The 18,068-nt window shown below is 48.4% G+C and overlaps 1 protein-coding gene across 2 annotated transcripts in view; it reads left to right on the forward strand.

Moving 5' to 3' along the window:
* The first annotated feature begins 403 nt into the window (after nt 1-403).
* Nucleotides 404-18,068, forward strand: part of HIPK3 (homeodomain interacting protein kinase 3) — a 93,716-nt gene continuing 76,051 nt past the window's right edge. The window contains exon 1 of one of the 2 annotated variants that reach the window (XM_066583260.1): nt 404-693. In XM_066583260.1, the coding sequence (XP_066439357.1) occupies nt 618-693 (76 nt within the window). In that variant the 5' untranslated portion in view covers nt 404-617. Of the gene's footprint in view, nt 694-10,096; nt 11,657-18,068 lie in introns of those variants that run through there. The other variant, XM_066583262.1, reaches the window with a different exon arrangement.

Raw genomic sequence — 18,068 nt, forward strand, 5'->3', positions numbered from 1 at the left:
ACACCCGCTTGCGGCACGAGCCCTCACTCCACCTACAGGCAGCGCTATTTTGCTGTTTAAAAAAACCCCGAAAACTGAATCCTTTCTGTTTGCTTCTTTTTTCTTTTTTTTTAAAACCCAATTGAAATCAATGGGGGAAAAAAACGGATCCATTTTCTTTCACTGTCCCCTCAGTGTAAACCCTTCTTTGCGCCCTGAGCCATATCACACATGTATTGTCACCGACCAGCGCGGCTCTATATTATGCCATCAAAGGGTTAAACCCAATGACGTCACCGATGTAAACAACCTCTCATGGGTTGCCATAGCGACGTTGCTCGCTGCGGACGCCAGGTGGCGTCCCTGCCGTCGGATGGGCTCGGCGATCGGCTGTTGCTGCCTGTTTCCCTCAGGCTGCCCAAGCGACATGTTAGGAGGGGAGCGGGCGGCGGCGGCGGTGTGTGCGCGGCAGGACCGAGCGAGACGAGGAGCCCGCGCTTCCACCACGACGATGGGCTCTTACTGACGAGGACGAAGCCACAGCCAGGGCCCCCGAGCCGCCGCGGGGCTGCTGAAGAGGACAGTGACGGAGCTCAGGGCCGGGACAAGATGGCAGCAGCGGCCGCAGCGAGCTGAGTATGCAGAGGGGCCCCGCGCACTGCCTGACATGTCCGGCACAGCCCTGCACGCTGCACCTCCTCCTGCTCTATGAAGGTGAGGGGGCTTAAAGGGGAACTCCACTGTGAGGGGGGCTGCTGGCTGGGATGGGGGTGCAGGGCAGCGACTCCCTTATTGCCGTCCGGCTCCCTCGTCGCCCCCCGCGAACGCCCACTAATACCCCACGACGGCGAAACAGAGACTTTCCCGTAAACGCCATTCACACTGTAATTTTTGGCGACCGATCCGGGACCCTCTGGGCGCCGGTCGTCATGGAGGGTCTCCGGTGCCAAAAATAATACTTATTAACTCTTTGCAAACCCCAAAAATTCAAAATGGGGCGAAGTTCTAATCACTCGGCCGGTCTTCATTCTTTTGCGCACTGCGGTGGATTTACTACTCCGAACTATTGCCTGATCTGAAGTGCAACGCAAAAGTGGCGCAACGTTTTATTAGTGTGTTTTAGACCGTTTTTAAAAGTCTCGCGATGGGGGGCGTGGCGTGTTGGGTCGTGAAATGCGCCAGTTTATAAATTTTTTTTTTTACGTAAGGCGCAATTATCGTTCAAAGAGCGGAAGACAAACGATGATCTTCGTCTTAACGAGACTCGTTCGCTCTTCGTTCCAGGTGTAAGAATCATCAGTGGCGCGCTCCGTTTAAACGCGATCGTTCAGCCCTTCTCATTCGTTAATACGGCGAATGGGAAAGACTAAAGATTCGCGTTCGAACGAGCCGACAATGTATCTGCTGTACAAACCGGCGGCACGAGAGCGAATGATGATGCCGCGCAAATGCGAATCGGATCGTCTAAAAGGACCCTCAGACTATGCAGAAGTCGTGGCTGAAGTTGGGACCGCGCTAGTAAATCCGTGTTTAGACTTTGGGTTGGAGGGTCCGCCTGCTGCTTCTATCGTAAGTGGTGGAAAAATAGCGCAGCGCTATTTTTCCGAGTAAAATATGGACGCCATGATGGAAATCTAATGGAAGCCATTATGGTTAGCGGGGGCAGATGGCGTCGGTTATATGGCGGACGTGACACACGTTTTGGCGCTTCCACACGATCGTAAATACATGGCGTATTGCGTGCGTATTATTGACCTGCGCTATGTGCGGTGAGTAGTGTTCATTCACGTTTGCATATTTTTCACGCGACTTTCGGTCGCGTGAAAAAAAGGAGCTCGTCTTGATTTAACGCGTATTACACACCCGTTCAAATGGATGGGCCTGCGTAAATACGTAGGAAACCGCGTATTCGCCGCCTATTTACACACGATGTCCGTAGAATGTGGTGCCTTTTTTTTAAAAGTGCGTCAAAAAACCTGCCAATCGGCAAAAACGCGCAGGGAATCTGCGTATTTCGGTCTTGATATCGCGATCGCCAGCGTGCAGGAGGCCTCACTGGGCTTAATATAAGAGGGTGTGGGGGATGGCATTAAAAAAGTGCACTGGTTGGGTCTGGGGGGCCACTTGTAATAGGGGGTTAGTATGGTATAAGGGATTCTGTCATCAGTAACAACGGGCAGCACGCAGCCGGGGGCGCTATACCCGTTACACCCGTGGATTTTGACGAGTCACAGGGACGGGCCGAGCTGGTCTGCCCACTCCCACTGCATGAAGACTGGCAGCTCTCTCCTATATGCACAATGGAAGAGAGCTGTCAGTCTTCAGACAGTGGGTGGAGAGAAGCCGGTGTGGCCGGCCCCATGACTCAGGGGCCAAAAGAGAAGAGAGCTGTCAGTCTTAATACAGTGGGTGGAGAGAAGCCGGTGTGGCTGGCCCCGTGACTCAGGGCCCAGCGCCAAAAGAGAAGACAGCTGTCAGTCTTCACACAATGGGTGGAGAGAAGCCGGTGTAGCCGGCCCTGTGACTCGGCTGCAAAAGGGAAGAGAGCTGTCAGTCTTCATATAGCGGGTGGAGAGAAGCCAGTGTGGCCGACCCCGTGACTCGGCTCCAAAAGGGAAGAGAGCTGTCAGTTTTCATATAGCCGGTGGAGAGAAGCCAGTGTGGCCGGCCTCATGACTCATCTCCAGAATGGAGGAGAGCTGTCAGTCTTCGTAGAGTGGGTGGAGAGAAGCCAGTGTGGCCGACCCCGTGACTCGGCTCCAAAAGGGAAGAGAACTGTCAGTCTTCATATAGCGGGTGGAGAGAAGCCAGTGTGGCCGGCCCCGTGACTCAGCTCCAAAATGGAAGAGAACGGTCAGTCTTCACACAGCGGGTGGAGAGAAGCCAGTGTGGCTGGCCCCGTGACTCAGCTCCAAAATGGAAGAGAACGGTCAGTCTTCACACAGCGGGTGGAGAGAAGCCAGTGTGGCCGGCCCCGTGACTCAGCACTCAGATCTAAAAGGGGAGAGAGCAGTCAGTCTTCACACCGCGGGTGGAGAGAAGCCAATGTGGCCAGCTTGTGACTCGGCGCTCAACTACAAATCAGACTTCAAAGTGCATTTATAAAATACCCACGGGGGTAACGGATATCCTGTCCTGGGTTTGCGCTGCCCATGGTTCGGGCAACATGAATCTGTAGAAAGACACCAATTGAAAAATTATTAGTGTCCTTTCCCCAGGAGTGGTCACCAATAGTGGATCGGTGGGGTCCCGTCGCTTGGGACACCTACTGATGAAAAGCTGCTAAGGATGTCAGGATGTGTTAAAACAGCATCTGCAGCATGGTGGCCCAGTTTAGTATTACAGCTCTCTCCTGCAATACCAGACTTGGCCACTATGGGTTTTGACAGTTCCTGCCTACCATAGTGGTTTCCCATCAGATGATCGACAGAAGTCCTGAGCGGGTGACGCCTGCCGATCTGCTATTAGTGACCGATCCTGAGGTTTTTCCTGAAATACCCCTTTAATAACTCTCTGGGAAAAACTTTTATATGACTTGTTTTCGTGCCGATGTTAGCGATGTGGCTGGTAAAGTTGCGCGCCGCTTGTGATCTGCGACCAAAATTTAAAATGTTGGATTTTTTGCAACAGTCGCGTCACAATGTAACAATATGGTCTTCATGTTGCGCCTCCTGAGTTGTTGGGTAGTTCTTAAATAGAGTTTTTAAGAGTCTCGGCATACAGGATGGATTTGTTGCGGATTTTCTATGGTTGATCCATAGCAGAATCAATATATATATATTTTTTTCACGTAAATTTTTTTTTTTAAGGATTCACAATGGATTTCACTCTGTGCATTGCGAAAGGTTAAAATTCACAGAGAGAATTTAGGTTCTGTGGATCTCAAAAATCTATGCTGAAGGCTAACTTCTGTGATGTGTAGTTGAGATATTTAAAGAGATTATCCTGCTTCTAGATGTTTTCCGACAGCTCCGTACCCTGCGCAGTGGCCTGGGTTGGTATTGCAGTCCCATTTTCAATAGGATTCAGCCTGTAGTACCAATCTGGACCACTTCACAAAGTACGGTGCTGTCTGAAAACGGCTAGAAGTGGGACAACCTCTTTTTAATGGGTTTTCCAGGCGGCACCCGCTGTCAGCACCAGGATACATCCCGATTGGAGCGGAAGCCACTGTTCCGACCCCGGTGTAGTGGCTGGCGCTTGTAATTGCAGGCACAGCTCCCATTTATTTCAGTGAGACCCCAGCCTGTAATTACAAGCGTCGGCCACTACACAGGGGTCGGAGCAGCGGCATTGGAGCTTAGTTGTTCGAACCCTCCGATAATGGCAGAGCTGGACTACTCCCAGATGTGGATGGCGGCTCAACTTTCACCAACAGATGATATTGGAAAGGAAGAATCGGGGATGTTACATTCCAACGTCCTATTCTTTTGTTCCCCAAGTGATAAACCAGAGGTGTCTAGCTGTGGCTTACCCCCCTAAAAACACGAACGCTCGCGAACCAAACATTTGTGTGTATGCGAAAGCTGAGGAAATGGTCTGATGGCTGTTGGAAGTGTATGGGGGTCTTTGGAGATGAATGATAGGGGTGCGAAGATAAGTGTATGGGGTAGGGGAGATGCAAAGTAACAGTACAGCACGCACAAAGTAGTGAAAGGTTTTGGAGGAGGGGGCTGGGGGGATAGAAAGAGCAAAAACTAACAATGTTCTAAGTTATTGTGAAGACCAGTAGTGATCTTGGGGGCCTTCATGGAAATGGGTGTGGTGGCGGTCTGGAGAGAGGCGGTTGGGTCTAGTGTTTGGTTTTACAAGGGGCGGTTGTGTGTCCCTTTGCGATATATGTGTGAACTCATGTAATAACAGAGTTTTAGGACTGGTGCGAGACTGGGATAAAGAATGGACGACTTGGTGCGGTTACCTCCGTGGTGGATCCAGGACGGCTCAGGGAGCCTCATGTTTGCATTCCGTGTTCTGTTCTCCTATTTCTTGCCAGTAAGGAGAATGGATTCCTGCGGAAGTAGAGCAGTAATTGCTTTCCAACTTCTCTCTCCGGGAATCAGTTCCTGTTTTTGGCTAGAAATACGCAAATGGAACACGAAATCTAGATAAAACTACTGCAAATGTAATAAAACATGAAGACCCAATACTCTCCTCTTGTGGCCCGGCGATCCCTTGCTGAAGCTCCCGCCGTCTTCCCAGTCTTTGTCTACTGGCATCACCGCCCCGTAATGGCAGCCACGATGCCAGGAGTGCCATGTAGATCCAACGGTGGTCTCTGATGGTCAGTCCCGGTAGGAAGGTCAGTGTTGCTTGCTCATACACAGACCGCTGGAGCTTCAGCGCCGGATTAGTCGTCGGATAACCCATACGGTTGCGCCATAGGTCATGGTCACACATAGGCTAGATGATGTGGTGGAGAATTGAACTTCCCGTTTGACCTATTAACGCAGTTGTATGTGAAGTGTGGTGCGTTGGTTTCAAGGAAGCGCTCAAAAAAATGTTGTGTAAGGCGATTTGAAGTTTTCCCTCCTCCGCATATTATTCTTCTGTCCGCTACGGCAAATTGCGAGCTAAACTCCCTCATGTCCGAAAACTTCTGGGGAGATAAGCAGAATGGTGGACAGTCTTGTCTATTTTTTGTGCACCCTTAAAGGGTGGCATTTACTATTGAAGTCATTCGAGGTCCCCGCCGATCATCTGATCCTCCCAACGTCAGTGCAGCCCAGCCAGAAGCCCGCATTGGGGTCGGATACGGAAGTGTAAGAGAAGACTTCACTGCATTCTATTACACTTCTGTCTCTGCGAATGTCCGGCTTGGCTGCGCACACAGCGGGCCCGAGGGTCAGCGGGGAACCTAAGGGGCCGACCCCCACTGATCAACTATTGATGACCTATCCTGAATCCCCGCAAACGCTTTTAGGGTGCATTCAGATCTGCAGCACATTTCACCCCTTCAATTGAAAGGGCCACATCTGCAGCAGGTCTGCCCTAAAATCTGCAGCAATTCAGTGCCGTGTGAACGCACCCCTAACATCTAAGGGGCGCTGCGCTCAGCGGAGTACTATTGCCTCTCCATGCAGCTGCCAAAAATGGCTTCGGCACTAAAAACAGCTGTCCCAAAGATTATCGGGATCCTTGAAATAGTGCATATAGGGGGCGCCAGACTGCAGGTGTGCTATTGCTCATTTTGTTACTTTGTTACACACTTTACTGCCTGTTTTGCTACATTATGCAGTGTTAGGCGTATACCCTTGTATTGAGGGATATTATATAACCCTCTTCCTTCATTCTTGTTGCACCTCACATTACATAACATGTGATCGTGATTGATATGCCATATATTACATTAATATATGCTTGTCTTCGGTCTGGCTTGGACATGTCCATAGTCCGTCAATGTGGCTATCTAATAAAGATTGGCATGTTTTACTTTATAGTGATGGCCAATAGTTGCTGAAAATCAAATGACTCCGACAAGTGAGCAATTCTCGCTCCCTGGATCCCATATTTACAAGGGGCGACCGTCACCTGTAATAAAAGGACAATCACTGGGGCGATTGTTGGCCCGTGGAAAAGTACCCTGACGGGTCAGAAGTTTTCTGGAACTTCGGGTAAACTTTAAAGGGGTTTAGAAAAACATGGCAGCTTTGTTCCAAACACAGCGCCCCCACCTGTTTATAGGGTTGTCTGGTATTGCAGCTCAGCTCCCATTCATATTAATAGAGCTGAGCTGCAATACCACACACAACCTTATGGACAAGGGTGGCGCTGTGTCTGGAACAAAGCAGCCATGTTTTTCTAACCCACTTAAGGAACTTTTTTAACCGACTTCTAAATGTCTTCCCCACAGTTGCTGTAGAGTTTAATGCAGTCTTGTTCCCATTTATCAGTCTTGAGAATATATGAGATTAGTTAAAGGAAGTCTAGAAAATCCCCCCCCCCACCCCGAAATGATCTCAAATTCTGAGAACTTGCAGAAACTTTTGCGTACACGAGTGACGTTCATCACCACTTGTAGAAGTTACCGAATTTGGGGTAAGAAAAAAAAAAAAAAAAAAGACTATATATTAAAATTGATGGTTCAAACCAGATGCATTTGGAGCGCTGCAGTGCGCCCCCAAATAAAAGATTTCTAGGTTGTGATGATGGTACGTTTTTTTATTTCGCGCACATCACTGGAGCTGTGTCAACATGTTGTGGCGTTCACAGAGGGTGGGGACAGAGAGGGTGTGAGCGAGGTGTCAGCCCAGGACTGCTGAGCCCATCAAATTCCACAAACTTCCAGGGGCTCTATTCACATTCAGTAGCGGCGAGGGGACAACGGAGCGCGGCGCTGCCCCGTACAGACATGCACTCATCAGTTTTCCTCATCCTACAGCCCTCCCCCATTACATCCTGTTCCTCTTCACTTTGTGTCTCCCCGTTCTCATTGTGAGCCTCTCGCTCTTCCTCCAACATCTAAACACGGCCCATCATTTTCCTGTTGCATAGAGAGAAAAAAAAAAAAAGTTCTAAGAACTAACTAAGTTCTAAGTTTTTTTTTTTGGATGTTCGGAAACATTTTATTTGGCTTTCCCCCCCTCCGTTCTTCGCATCTTGCACACAGATTTTGGTCTTTTATACTTTTCATGTAAAAGCTTTTCTTCCGACCCACACTCCATAAATCTGCCGACGCCTCACGTAAACGCACGGACGCGGTACAGGCGTTTGTATTATGCTTCTCAGGATCAGAAGAGAGGATCTAACCAGACGGCAAAGGTTTTCCAGCTTGTACGTTGTTGGTTGATTCCTTTTTTGTTGTTTGGGGCTCAGGAGGGTGCGAGCGGGTCAGTGGGGAGAACAGCCTGTGCTGGGGTGGGGGATTTGGAAAGTCAATGCTGCGCTTGTGGTTTTACGGATGAGAACATGTGAAATGGTAATTTTTTTGACTTGGCAATGTGTTACTGGGGTACTACTGCTACATATACCCGCGTGGCGGGTCTATATGTGTATAAATATATCAGTTTAATTTACACGTATCTAATTGGCAACTGCTTATCATCCTCTTCCCTTGCAATAGCAGATGCATCTGTGCCACTGATCTCCATATGACATTTAGGATTAGATTGTTTGGGGCCTATCTGGCACACCAAAGCTTAAAGGGGTTGTCCAGTTCACTGCTCGGGGCCCCTTCTGATCAGCTGTTCACTGGCCGGTGTGTTCATGCACATAACTGATTTCTGCAGGAAGTAGACAGCTCCGTTCCCACTGCAGTGGCCCAGTGTGGTATTACACACACAGTTTCCATTCACTTCTATGAGAGTTTTGCCTGGTCCTGCGTGGTGAACCCTTGCCGATCTACTATTGGTGGCCTATTTTGCAGATAGACAAATCTGTAGTTTTTTTAACTGGACACCCCCTTTAAAATGCAACTACCTCAAGCTAGTATGCCAATTGACTGTCATTCAGCAGGGCAGATACAGTACAGCACCCCTGAACTTTACATCTGGTGCTCTTAGATTTAATCCTTCATTGGCACCCAAAATTTAAAGGGGTTGTCCAGTTGTAAACTATTGAAGGGGTGAGCTCAGCATGCGACATCAATAGTGGATTGCTAGATATCTGCCGTCCAGGGCCCCCACTGGTCTACTGTTTGCTGGGCCACTGCACTTAACTGATTTCTACAGGAAGTGGACACCTCTGTTTCCACTGCAGTGGCCAGACTTGGTATTACAGGCATTAAAGTGAATGAGAATTTTGCATGTAATGCCAAGCCGGGCCATTGCGGTAGGAATGGAGCTTCGCAGCAGCTCAGTACACAAGTGCATCGGCCCAGCGAACCGCAAAGAACTAGGGCAGCCGACCCCCAGTGATCTTCTATTAATGGCCTATCCTGAGGACAACAATGAATATTTCACAACTGGACAACCCCTTTAATGTCTAATGGCAGTTGTCATATACAGCGGTCATCTCATGTCAAGCGTTGTATGAGTCCAGCGCCATAGTATAGTATCTTCTGGCCGATATCGGTTATATATGGATTGGGTGGTTCCGCCTGAGCAAGAGTTGCTCTTTGATAGCGGGCAGTCAATTCCCCTCCCACCCAAGACGTCACTACGCCCCAATAGGACATACATTAAGGGTTCGTCCTGGTGAGATAACCCTTCATACATAGTGCTTTTGTGATCTTTTTTATTAAGGTGTTTTCTGAGACTTTTATTTTGATAACTTCTTATAAATGATCATCAATACCAGATCGATGGGGGTCTGACTTCTGTCACACCCGCCAATCAACAGTTTGAAGGGACCGCGACACTAAAGCGAGCGCTGTGGCCTCTTTACCAGGCACAGCGCCGTACCTTGCATAGTGGCGGTGTCTGATATTCACTTGCATAGAAACTTCATGTGAAGAATGAATCTGACATCACAGCCTGAAGAAGAGGCCACAGCATCCGCCCAAGCGCACGGCCGCTTCAAACATCTAAACGGGAGGGGTGACGGGAGTGGCCCCCCATGATCTGATATTGATAGCCTATCCTAAGGGCCGTTTTACATGGAACAATTATCGTTCAATTAATCGTTGAATCTTGGGAAATTAATTGCTCAGTGTAAGAGGTGGAGCTTGTTCAGTTCTGATCAGAGAAGAAGCCATTCGACTGCGGGGATTCCCTATTCCTGGTCCCCAAACGGAGCCGGAAAGCAGAACCCCGCGCTCGGATGTGAAACCGCCCTTTAACCTTCGATCTGGTCTTATGTTTATATACTGATGTTTTCATTGTGTTTTATTGCCTCGTTATTTATTAATTAGTGGGAGTGGTCACGCTTTTGTTATGTCATAGCCTGTTGCCTTTTACTTGCTTCTCATACAGGCTATATGTGGAGATGAGCGAGCGTACTCGGTTCGGGTGTTTTTGAACTCGAGCATCGCTTTCTCCGAGTAACTGACTACTCGGACGAAAAGATTCGGGGGGCGCCGGGGGTGAGTGGGGGGCTGCAGAAGGGAGTGGGGGGGAAGGAGAGAGCTCCCCCCTGTTCCCCACTGCTACTCCCTGCTCCACCATGCCCGCCCCCCGAATCTTTTCGTCCGAGTTATGATTAAGACTTTGTTTTTTGCCGAAACCCGTAGGTGGCAGTTCGCACCTGTGAGCGTTTTTACCTTTCTATGACTATTTCCTGAGAAGTGCTGCAGCGATACACATCGTATTTTCCACATTGCATTCCTGAGAAACCGGCTTGGCGTTGTTCTCCGTTCACTCCCTTCACTGGAGGTTGGCTGTTTGACATAACGCTGTGGATCACTTTTGGTGACCTTTTATTTTACCTTTTTACTGTTTTATATATTTCGAGCCTTGACCCAACAGGCCGACGATGGACTGAACGAGCCGGGACCATAAATGGATGTCATCTCTGCATGTAAACGGATGTTGCTTAAAGGAAAACCACTCTGTTATCATTCGCTCTTTACAATGATTAATTACTCTGTGTGGAAGGGCCCAAAGAATAGTTCATCAATGTCTAAATACCAGATAACCCCTTCAAAAGTGCATGTATGCAACCTGCATAGGTTCACGTTTAACCCCTTAAAGACCAAGCTCGGTAAATATACTGCTTGATCCTGGGCTTTAATTCCTGCCAATAGCAGAAGTACGACACGGGGTTAAAGCTCCTGCAAACAAGCAGGAGCAGATCGGGTCCTCAGCTGTTAGTGACAGTCGAGGACCCGGAGGAGAAGGTAGAAACTGTTTTTAACTGCTTCTGCATTCTCCTTTACAGTCTACATAGCGCTCAACGAGCTCTATGTAGTGCAGAAAGAAAGCGGAAGTGTTACTTCCGCTATTCGTCCTGGCGATCAGGTGACTGCGGGGTGCCCCCTGCCAGTGCAGAGCTGTAGTGTCCTAGCAGACCCAGATCAGCTCTGTTAGTGACTACTGTCATTGCAGGGGGATGATTTCCTCTATAACTGTGGCTCCTATGGATGCTGCTCCTATGGATGTCCCAGTTATATTGGAAAAGTGTGAAGTTCCAACCAAAAGAGCCCCAGAGGTCTTATATGACGTCATGGAGGACATAGATGTTAAAGAAAAAAAAAATAGAATAATAAGTAAAAAAAAGTTACAGAATAGAATAAAAATATATACATAAAAAAGAAAATCCCCCCCCCCCACCGCCAACAGCAACCAAAACCGTCTCCGTATGCCCCCTGTAGCCCTATTTGTCATCGAAAAAAATGCAGCAAAAATTAATTTTGGTAACTGAAGAAAAAAATAGGGCAGTAAAACCACCAGTAAATCCCTAAAAAGTGTCTGGTTCTTAAGGGGTTAAAAAAAAAGACGTGTCCAGACAATTGGCGCAGCTGAACTAAACGTGGATGTGGCCGTTCTCTTGTGAAGCTGCAGAGTGGCGCAGGGAGTCTTCGCGGGTTGGAGGCTGTAATCGCGGCCTTCTTCTCGGCAGTCTTTGTGGAATGCGCGGCTCCGGAGCGAGGGATGTTGTGTAAGAAGGATGGGAGTGCCCGCAGTTCTCAATAACCCAGTAATTACACTTACAATGAGCATTGTTTGGGTTGGTGTCAGTTCAAGTACATGCAGGGACAAAGTGGGGAATGCCTGTTTAGGTTATCTGTACACTTCCTGATAAACCCGGGGCAGATAATCGGCTGTCGGGAAGCCCCAACGCCATGTGTTCGCTTCGTATATTTGTAAGCACTCATTTACATGACTGAGGCCAGAAGTGATTTCTTTTGGCTTTGATCGGGCTTGTATATGTCGGTACATCTTTTGTTTTTTGTATGTGATGGTGTAGTCTGTTGCAGTATTCCATATGGAGACATAAGGGGGGGGGAAAGGGAATAGAGCGTGGTATACATATTTAACATTGGTCGCCTATTGGTGACTGTATGACTATACTGTGCCTTGTTGGAAGTGTCCGGTGGGATGATTATACCGTGGCTCGTTGGAAGTGTCCGTTGGGATGATTATACCGTGGCTCGTTGGAAGTGTCCGGTGGGATGATTATACCGTGGCTCGTTGGAAGTGTCCGTTGGGATGACTATACCATGGCTTGTTGGAAGTGTCCGGTGGGATGATTATACCGTGGCTTGTTGGAAGTGTCCATTGGGATAATTGTGGCACGTTGGAAGTGTCCGTTGGGATGATTGTGGCTCGTTGGAAGTGTCCGTTGGGATGATTGTGGCTCGTTGGAAGTGTCCGTTGGGATGATTGTGGCTCGTTGGAAGTGTCCGTTGGGATGATTGTGGCTCGTTGGAAGTGTCCGTTGGGATGATTGTGGCTCGTTGGAAGTGTCCGTTGGGATGATTGTGGCTCGTTGGAAGTGTCCGTTGGGATGATTGTGGCTCGTTGGAAGTGTCCGTTGGGATGATTGTGGCTCGTTGGAAGTGTCCGTTGGGATGATTGTGGCTCGTTGGAAGTGTCCGTTGGGATGATTGTGGCTCGTTGGAAGTGTCCGTTGGGATGATTATAACGTGGCTCGTTGGAAGTGTCCGTTGGCATGATTATACCGTGGCTCGTTGGAAGTGTCCGGTGGGATGATTATACCGTGGCTTGTTGGAAGTGTCCGTTGGGATGACTATACCGTGGTTTGTTGGAAGTGTCCGGTGGGATGATTATACCGTGGCTTGTTGGAAGTGTCCGTTGGGATGACTATACCGTGGCTTGTTGGAAGTGTCTGTTAGGATGATTATACTGTGGCTCGTTGGAAGTGTCTGTTGGGATGATTATACTGTGGCTCGTTGGAAGTGTCTGTTGGGATGATTATACTGTGGTTTGTTGGAAGTGTCCGTTGGGATGATTATACCGTGGCTTGTTGGAAGTGTCTGTTGGGATGATTATACCGTGGCTTGTTGGAAGTGTCTGTTGGGATGATTATACTGTGGATTGTTGGAAGTGTCCGTTGGGATGATTATACCGTGGCTTGTTGGAAGTGTCCGTTGGGATGACTATACCGTGGCTTGTTGGAAGTGTCCGTTGGGATGACTATACCGTGGCTTGTTGGAAGTGTCCGTTGGGATGATTATACCGTGGCTTGTTGGAAGTGTCTCTTGGGATGATTATACCGTGGCTTGTTGGAAGTGTCTGTTGGGATGATTATACTGTGGATTGTTGGAAGTGTCCGTTGGGATGATTATACCGTGGCTTGTTGGAAGTGTCCGTTGGGATGACTATACCGTGGCTTGTTGGAAGTGTCCGTTGGGATGACTATACCGTGGCTTGTTGGAAGTGTCCGTTGGGATGATTATACCGTGGCTTGTTGGAAGTGTCCGTTGGGATGACTATACCGTGGCTCGTTTGAAGTGTCCGTTGGGATGATTATACCGTGGCTCGTTGGAAGTGTCCGGTGGGATGATTATACCGTGGTTTGTTGGAAGTGTCCGTTGGGATGACTATACCATGGCTTGTTGGAAGTGTCCGTTGGGATGATTATACCGTGGCTCGTTGGAAGTGTCCGTTGGGATGACTATACCGTGGCTCGTTGGAAGTGTCCGGTGGGATGATTATACCGTGGCTTGTTGGAAGTGTCTGTTGGGATGATTATACTGTGGATTGTTGGAAGTGTCCATTGGGATGATTATACCGTGGCTTGTTGGAAGTGTCCGTTGGGATGATTATACCGTGGCTTGTTGGAAGTGTCCGTTGGGATGACTATACCGTGGCTTGTTGGAAGTGTCCGTTAGGATGACTATACCGTGGCTCGTTGGAAGTGTCCATTGGGATGATTATACCGTGGCTCGTTGGAAGTGTCCGGTGGGATGATTATACCGGGGCTCGTTGGGATGATTATACCGTGGCTCGTTGGAAGTGTCCGCTGGGATGGTTATGCCGTGGCTCGTTGGAAGTGCCCGTTTGTAAATAATCCCGATATCGGACATACACTGCAAAGGTAGTGTGAATAGACCCTTAGTTGCACTCGATCCCACGGAGCCGGTGTAGTTAGGCCGCTCTCACACCAATGTGTTACAGGCGAGGGAAGCGCTTTGACGCCGGGTCTACTGACTGGAACAGAAAGCATCAGTTTGGGTCACTAGCCCCGTGGTTGGGCTGGGATGCTCACCTATAATGCGGGCAGTAAAATGTGCCCTTATTACACGTGTGTTTAAGCGGCCTATCGCTTAGTGCGCCCGTACAGTGGAAGCTACTCCCTACGCAGAAGAATATAATATGCTTCCATATCCTTCCCATAGACTATAGCCCTGACCTAACAATCTGACTGGATAGTTCTATCCTACATAAAATGTCATTTAGTCTCCTCATTATGACCTTTGGCTATTTTTTCCTTGTGTGACCTTCTTTCGGATTATTGTTGTGATGTGTTCATATTTATTTTATATTCTGGGGTGGAATAATAAGCCTGTAATATGTGCCACGGGGAGCACCATATGGCATCATTCATAGTGCCAGTACATGTTCATGGGGTTAGACTCGTATTGTCTTCCTGAATCAAGTCATTGTACAGGACTCGAGAATAGCTTGGTGACCATCTTCTCATTGCCTGTGAAGAGCCATATTGATTGTCGCCCAACGTTACAATTCGCTTTATCAACTGAAAGGGACTGGACGACTACCTTACGTCTTTGGGGGCCTCCTAACTCTTCCCCAAACTTTGAGAATGTTGATTTTTACATCCCTAATCCATTCACTCTCACAAGAGGTAAGTTGCAGCCAGAATTGTGGAAGCAGCTTATTCTCCTCTCGCCATTGGCCGAACATCCATGGGTTTACGGGAATCGGGAGGTACGGCTGTTGACCAGATGTTTGGCCGTAAAGACACCATATCATCCAACCCCTTTAAACCCGAGAGCGCTGCCACGGTGCGCGGGTATTGCTGTCTTCAGGGTGTAGTTGACTCGCATGACTGGTGAAACGGCTTTTATTGTAGGAAGTCTTTGGCCGCTGCCCTGTATAGATGTAGAGTTACCGGTTGGCATGCATCAGTTGGCGTTTACTGGGCTCCTGAACAAAAGGCCACCTGCCTTACATTGGGAGTGGTTGGGGCTTGTGTAATCCACTTTGGATGTTTCAAAGGCCTGAAAATGGCTGTTTAAAAGAGAACGTGAAGGGGTTAATGGCTTTTAAATAGTAACGTCTTGTTAATAATCTGCTGTTAAGGATGATCACATGGTAGTCCTAACCTACAAGGATGGGCCTCTACTGAATTTCCGTGTGCGTTCAGCCTTTTTTCGAACCAGGGTCTTATCTAAATCGCCAAAAATGGAATTCAGACAGAATCGTAGGCTTTGATTGGTCACATTAACGCCACTGGGGTTTCCATTCCTCTCTGGCACGTTTGTCGAACGGAAACCTGCACAAACCGGGACTAAAGTGGTCTCCATTTGTCTAAATTCAGCATGCACTCAGCCTAAGCACCGACAGTCTGTCCCTCACCTATACCGACACCGGCCGCACGCGTTACCACGTGACGCCTTGTCGGATTGCAGCCGGAAGTGGCTGACCCGACGAGAAATGTAAATTTCCAGAAAGCCCTTCAACAACATGATTGGTGCAACCAGACCTCAGGCGACGAAAACTGACTCCTGTCGATTTACTAGAAAACAGTGCAAGGGTTAGACCGATTTTACATGTGCATGGGGAACCTCCACCGCGGATATGGCTGAAAATACCGGTAGGAAAAGCGCGGCATGCAGCACTTTTTCTCCCATCCCAAAACCGGGCAGCTAGACGGAAAGCGGGCAGACCCTATAATAGTCAATGGATCCGTCCTGGTGGTGTTCAGTACCGACCACGGACGGAATCATCCAACCACAAGGATTCCCCTTTTCTGAACAAGGGGAATCCCCAGCTCAGGTGTTGAAAGCACTCTTGTGCCACTTCTCTCCTTGCAGACCATTATACCAATTACGTGGCTAGTCTAAAAAAGAGAGCAGAACCGACCTGCAGTGAGGTGGCAAAGGGCGTACCGAAATATAATACAGAACCTCAGAAGAATAAACTTTCTGGTAGTTGTAGTTCTGAAACGTTGTGGGTTTGAGCTGAGCAATTACCTTGTAGCGGGTGCAGCCCTGACTTGGAATCGATTAACACACAACGGCCGTCCTTCGTTTATTTTCCAGTTGCTAGGTTTGCACAGTTTGACGCAAGTTGGCTATGCGGCGTGGTTACAAATGAGAAATACTTCACATTTTCGTGCCCTCCCCACACGCTGCGCAGTCTTCTGACCTCGCACACGAACGCTGCTGTGCCATTATAGACGGCTCCGGAAACATCTATTTACTTTCTCGCGTCGCTCGGTGAACGAGGAATTAATTATTTTAGTTTTGTTGCATTTACTAGACTGTTCGCGTCTGTGTACGGGTTTATGTTCTTGCGTTTCATCATAGCAACAGAAAAACGGTCTGATGGCGCCGAATGCAGCCTATTAAATATAATGGGGTCTGCAAGGCTGCCATTAGGCTCTCCGGCACTTTTCCTGATGAAATAACGCAGCATGCTGCGCTATTTTGTTCCGGATTTTTGGACGCATTTGTACCGGTGGCCCCAAATGGAGCCTCCATTGCAGATGTGAACAGAGCTTAATGGTACTTTTATATGTAGGGATCATCGTTCGCCCGAGCAAATGATGTCGCAGTGTGGTCGATCGCTCGGGCAGTCAGTGTAAACGCAAAAATATATATAAGGACCGACAAGGATGGAAACGTAAGCGATCTCCGTGCCTCTCTGGTGCCATCCAGGTTCCATCATGGCGTCCGTCCCAGTGCAGTTTTTTGCATGGAGGATGGAACCGGCGCTGGTTTCGCAAAGGTGTAACGTGAAATGAGCCGTGGTGTATGTAGCCCTTGTTTCCCCGTTACAAGCGTAATCTTCATCACTCGACTCATCGCCTACTCATGGTTTGTCGGGTTCATGTAATGATAGAAGGTGGTTTTTCGAGGAACCCGTGTTACTTTATATTTCCTGTACATGACGTACGTAGAAGTGGAAAATTTCACTGTAGCACCGCTTTCTCTTTTTTTTTATTACCAAGGCGAAAAAAGACTACTTCTGGGATTCCTTGACTTACAATGGGAACTTTGTAACATTTCCTCACCCATATGGTTATGCAAATTACTTGCTGTTGGATTTCCCCACTGATTACAGTTGATATCTTGGGGTCCAAGAATTTGGGCAAACTGCGATCAGTTTAGGGTGGTTTCACACCTGCGCTGGGGATTCCTGCTCCATTCGGGGAGCAGAAAAAGAGAATTCCCCACAGCCGAACGGTTCCGTCTCCGAATGGAACTGAACAGCGCTGGCTCATTTACTATAATGGTGTCTGTCCATTTTCTGCTCCGCTTTTTGACGGAAGCTCTGCATGCAGCAGTTCTTCTTCCGGTATTTTCAGACGGATCTGCGATGGAACCTCCGACCAAAGATTCTGCCGCTTATGGGATCAATCTAGCTGACCTGTTGAGTCCGGGGGTGTACGGTTTATACTGCCCCACCGTTCCCCTGGTGTCAGTGCTGGAACCGGCTGCTGCAGTGCATTGAGTGGAGCGCTAGGTAGTCCTCCCATTCTAAGTTTAGAGGACTACTAATAGCACTGACACCTAAGGAATGGTGGAGAAGGCAAGTATAAAACTTACCTCCCCCGACTCAGTGGGTCAACCACTCTATAGCTTAGCTTGTATGGCTCAAAGTAGCTGACAGAGTCTGTAAAATTAGGATCATGCAGAATGTGAACAATCAGTATTATGTGCAACCGGACTATCACCATGCCGGACTAAACTGGCAGATAAGGGGTGTAGTGGAAAGAAAAAAAGTTTTAAAAGAAGTTTCTCAGCACTTTTGACAGAACTGCTGGTGGATCTACTTTGGCAACGTCCTACCTCTGAAGATGGCCATGCAGGCTACATGACCAAGAGTTCCAGGTTTTAGGCCCGGCTCACATAAATAGATGAATCTGCCCAAAATCTGTGCCAAATCCGTATACCGTTGGTTTTAATCGGAATCCATGGTCTATATGGCACAGATCCGAAATCCACAGTGGAAAATCTGCTCACGGATTTGCCCATTGAAAAGGGATGATCACATACACTTAATGATTCTCACTTTGTACCTGGGGTACACTTCCGGTGTCAGAAACACTTGAGGTCCGTTCAC

Source organism: Eleutherodactylus coqui, chromosome 11, assembly GCF_035609145.1.
Source record: "Eleutherodactylus coqui strain aEleCoq1 chromosome 11, aEleCoq1.hap1, whole genome shotgun sequence".
Lineage (NCBI taxonomy): Eukaryota > Metazoa > Chordata > Amphibia > Anura > Eleutherodactylidae > Eleutherodactylus > Eleutherodactylus coqui.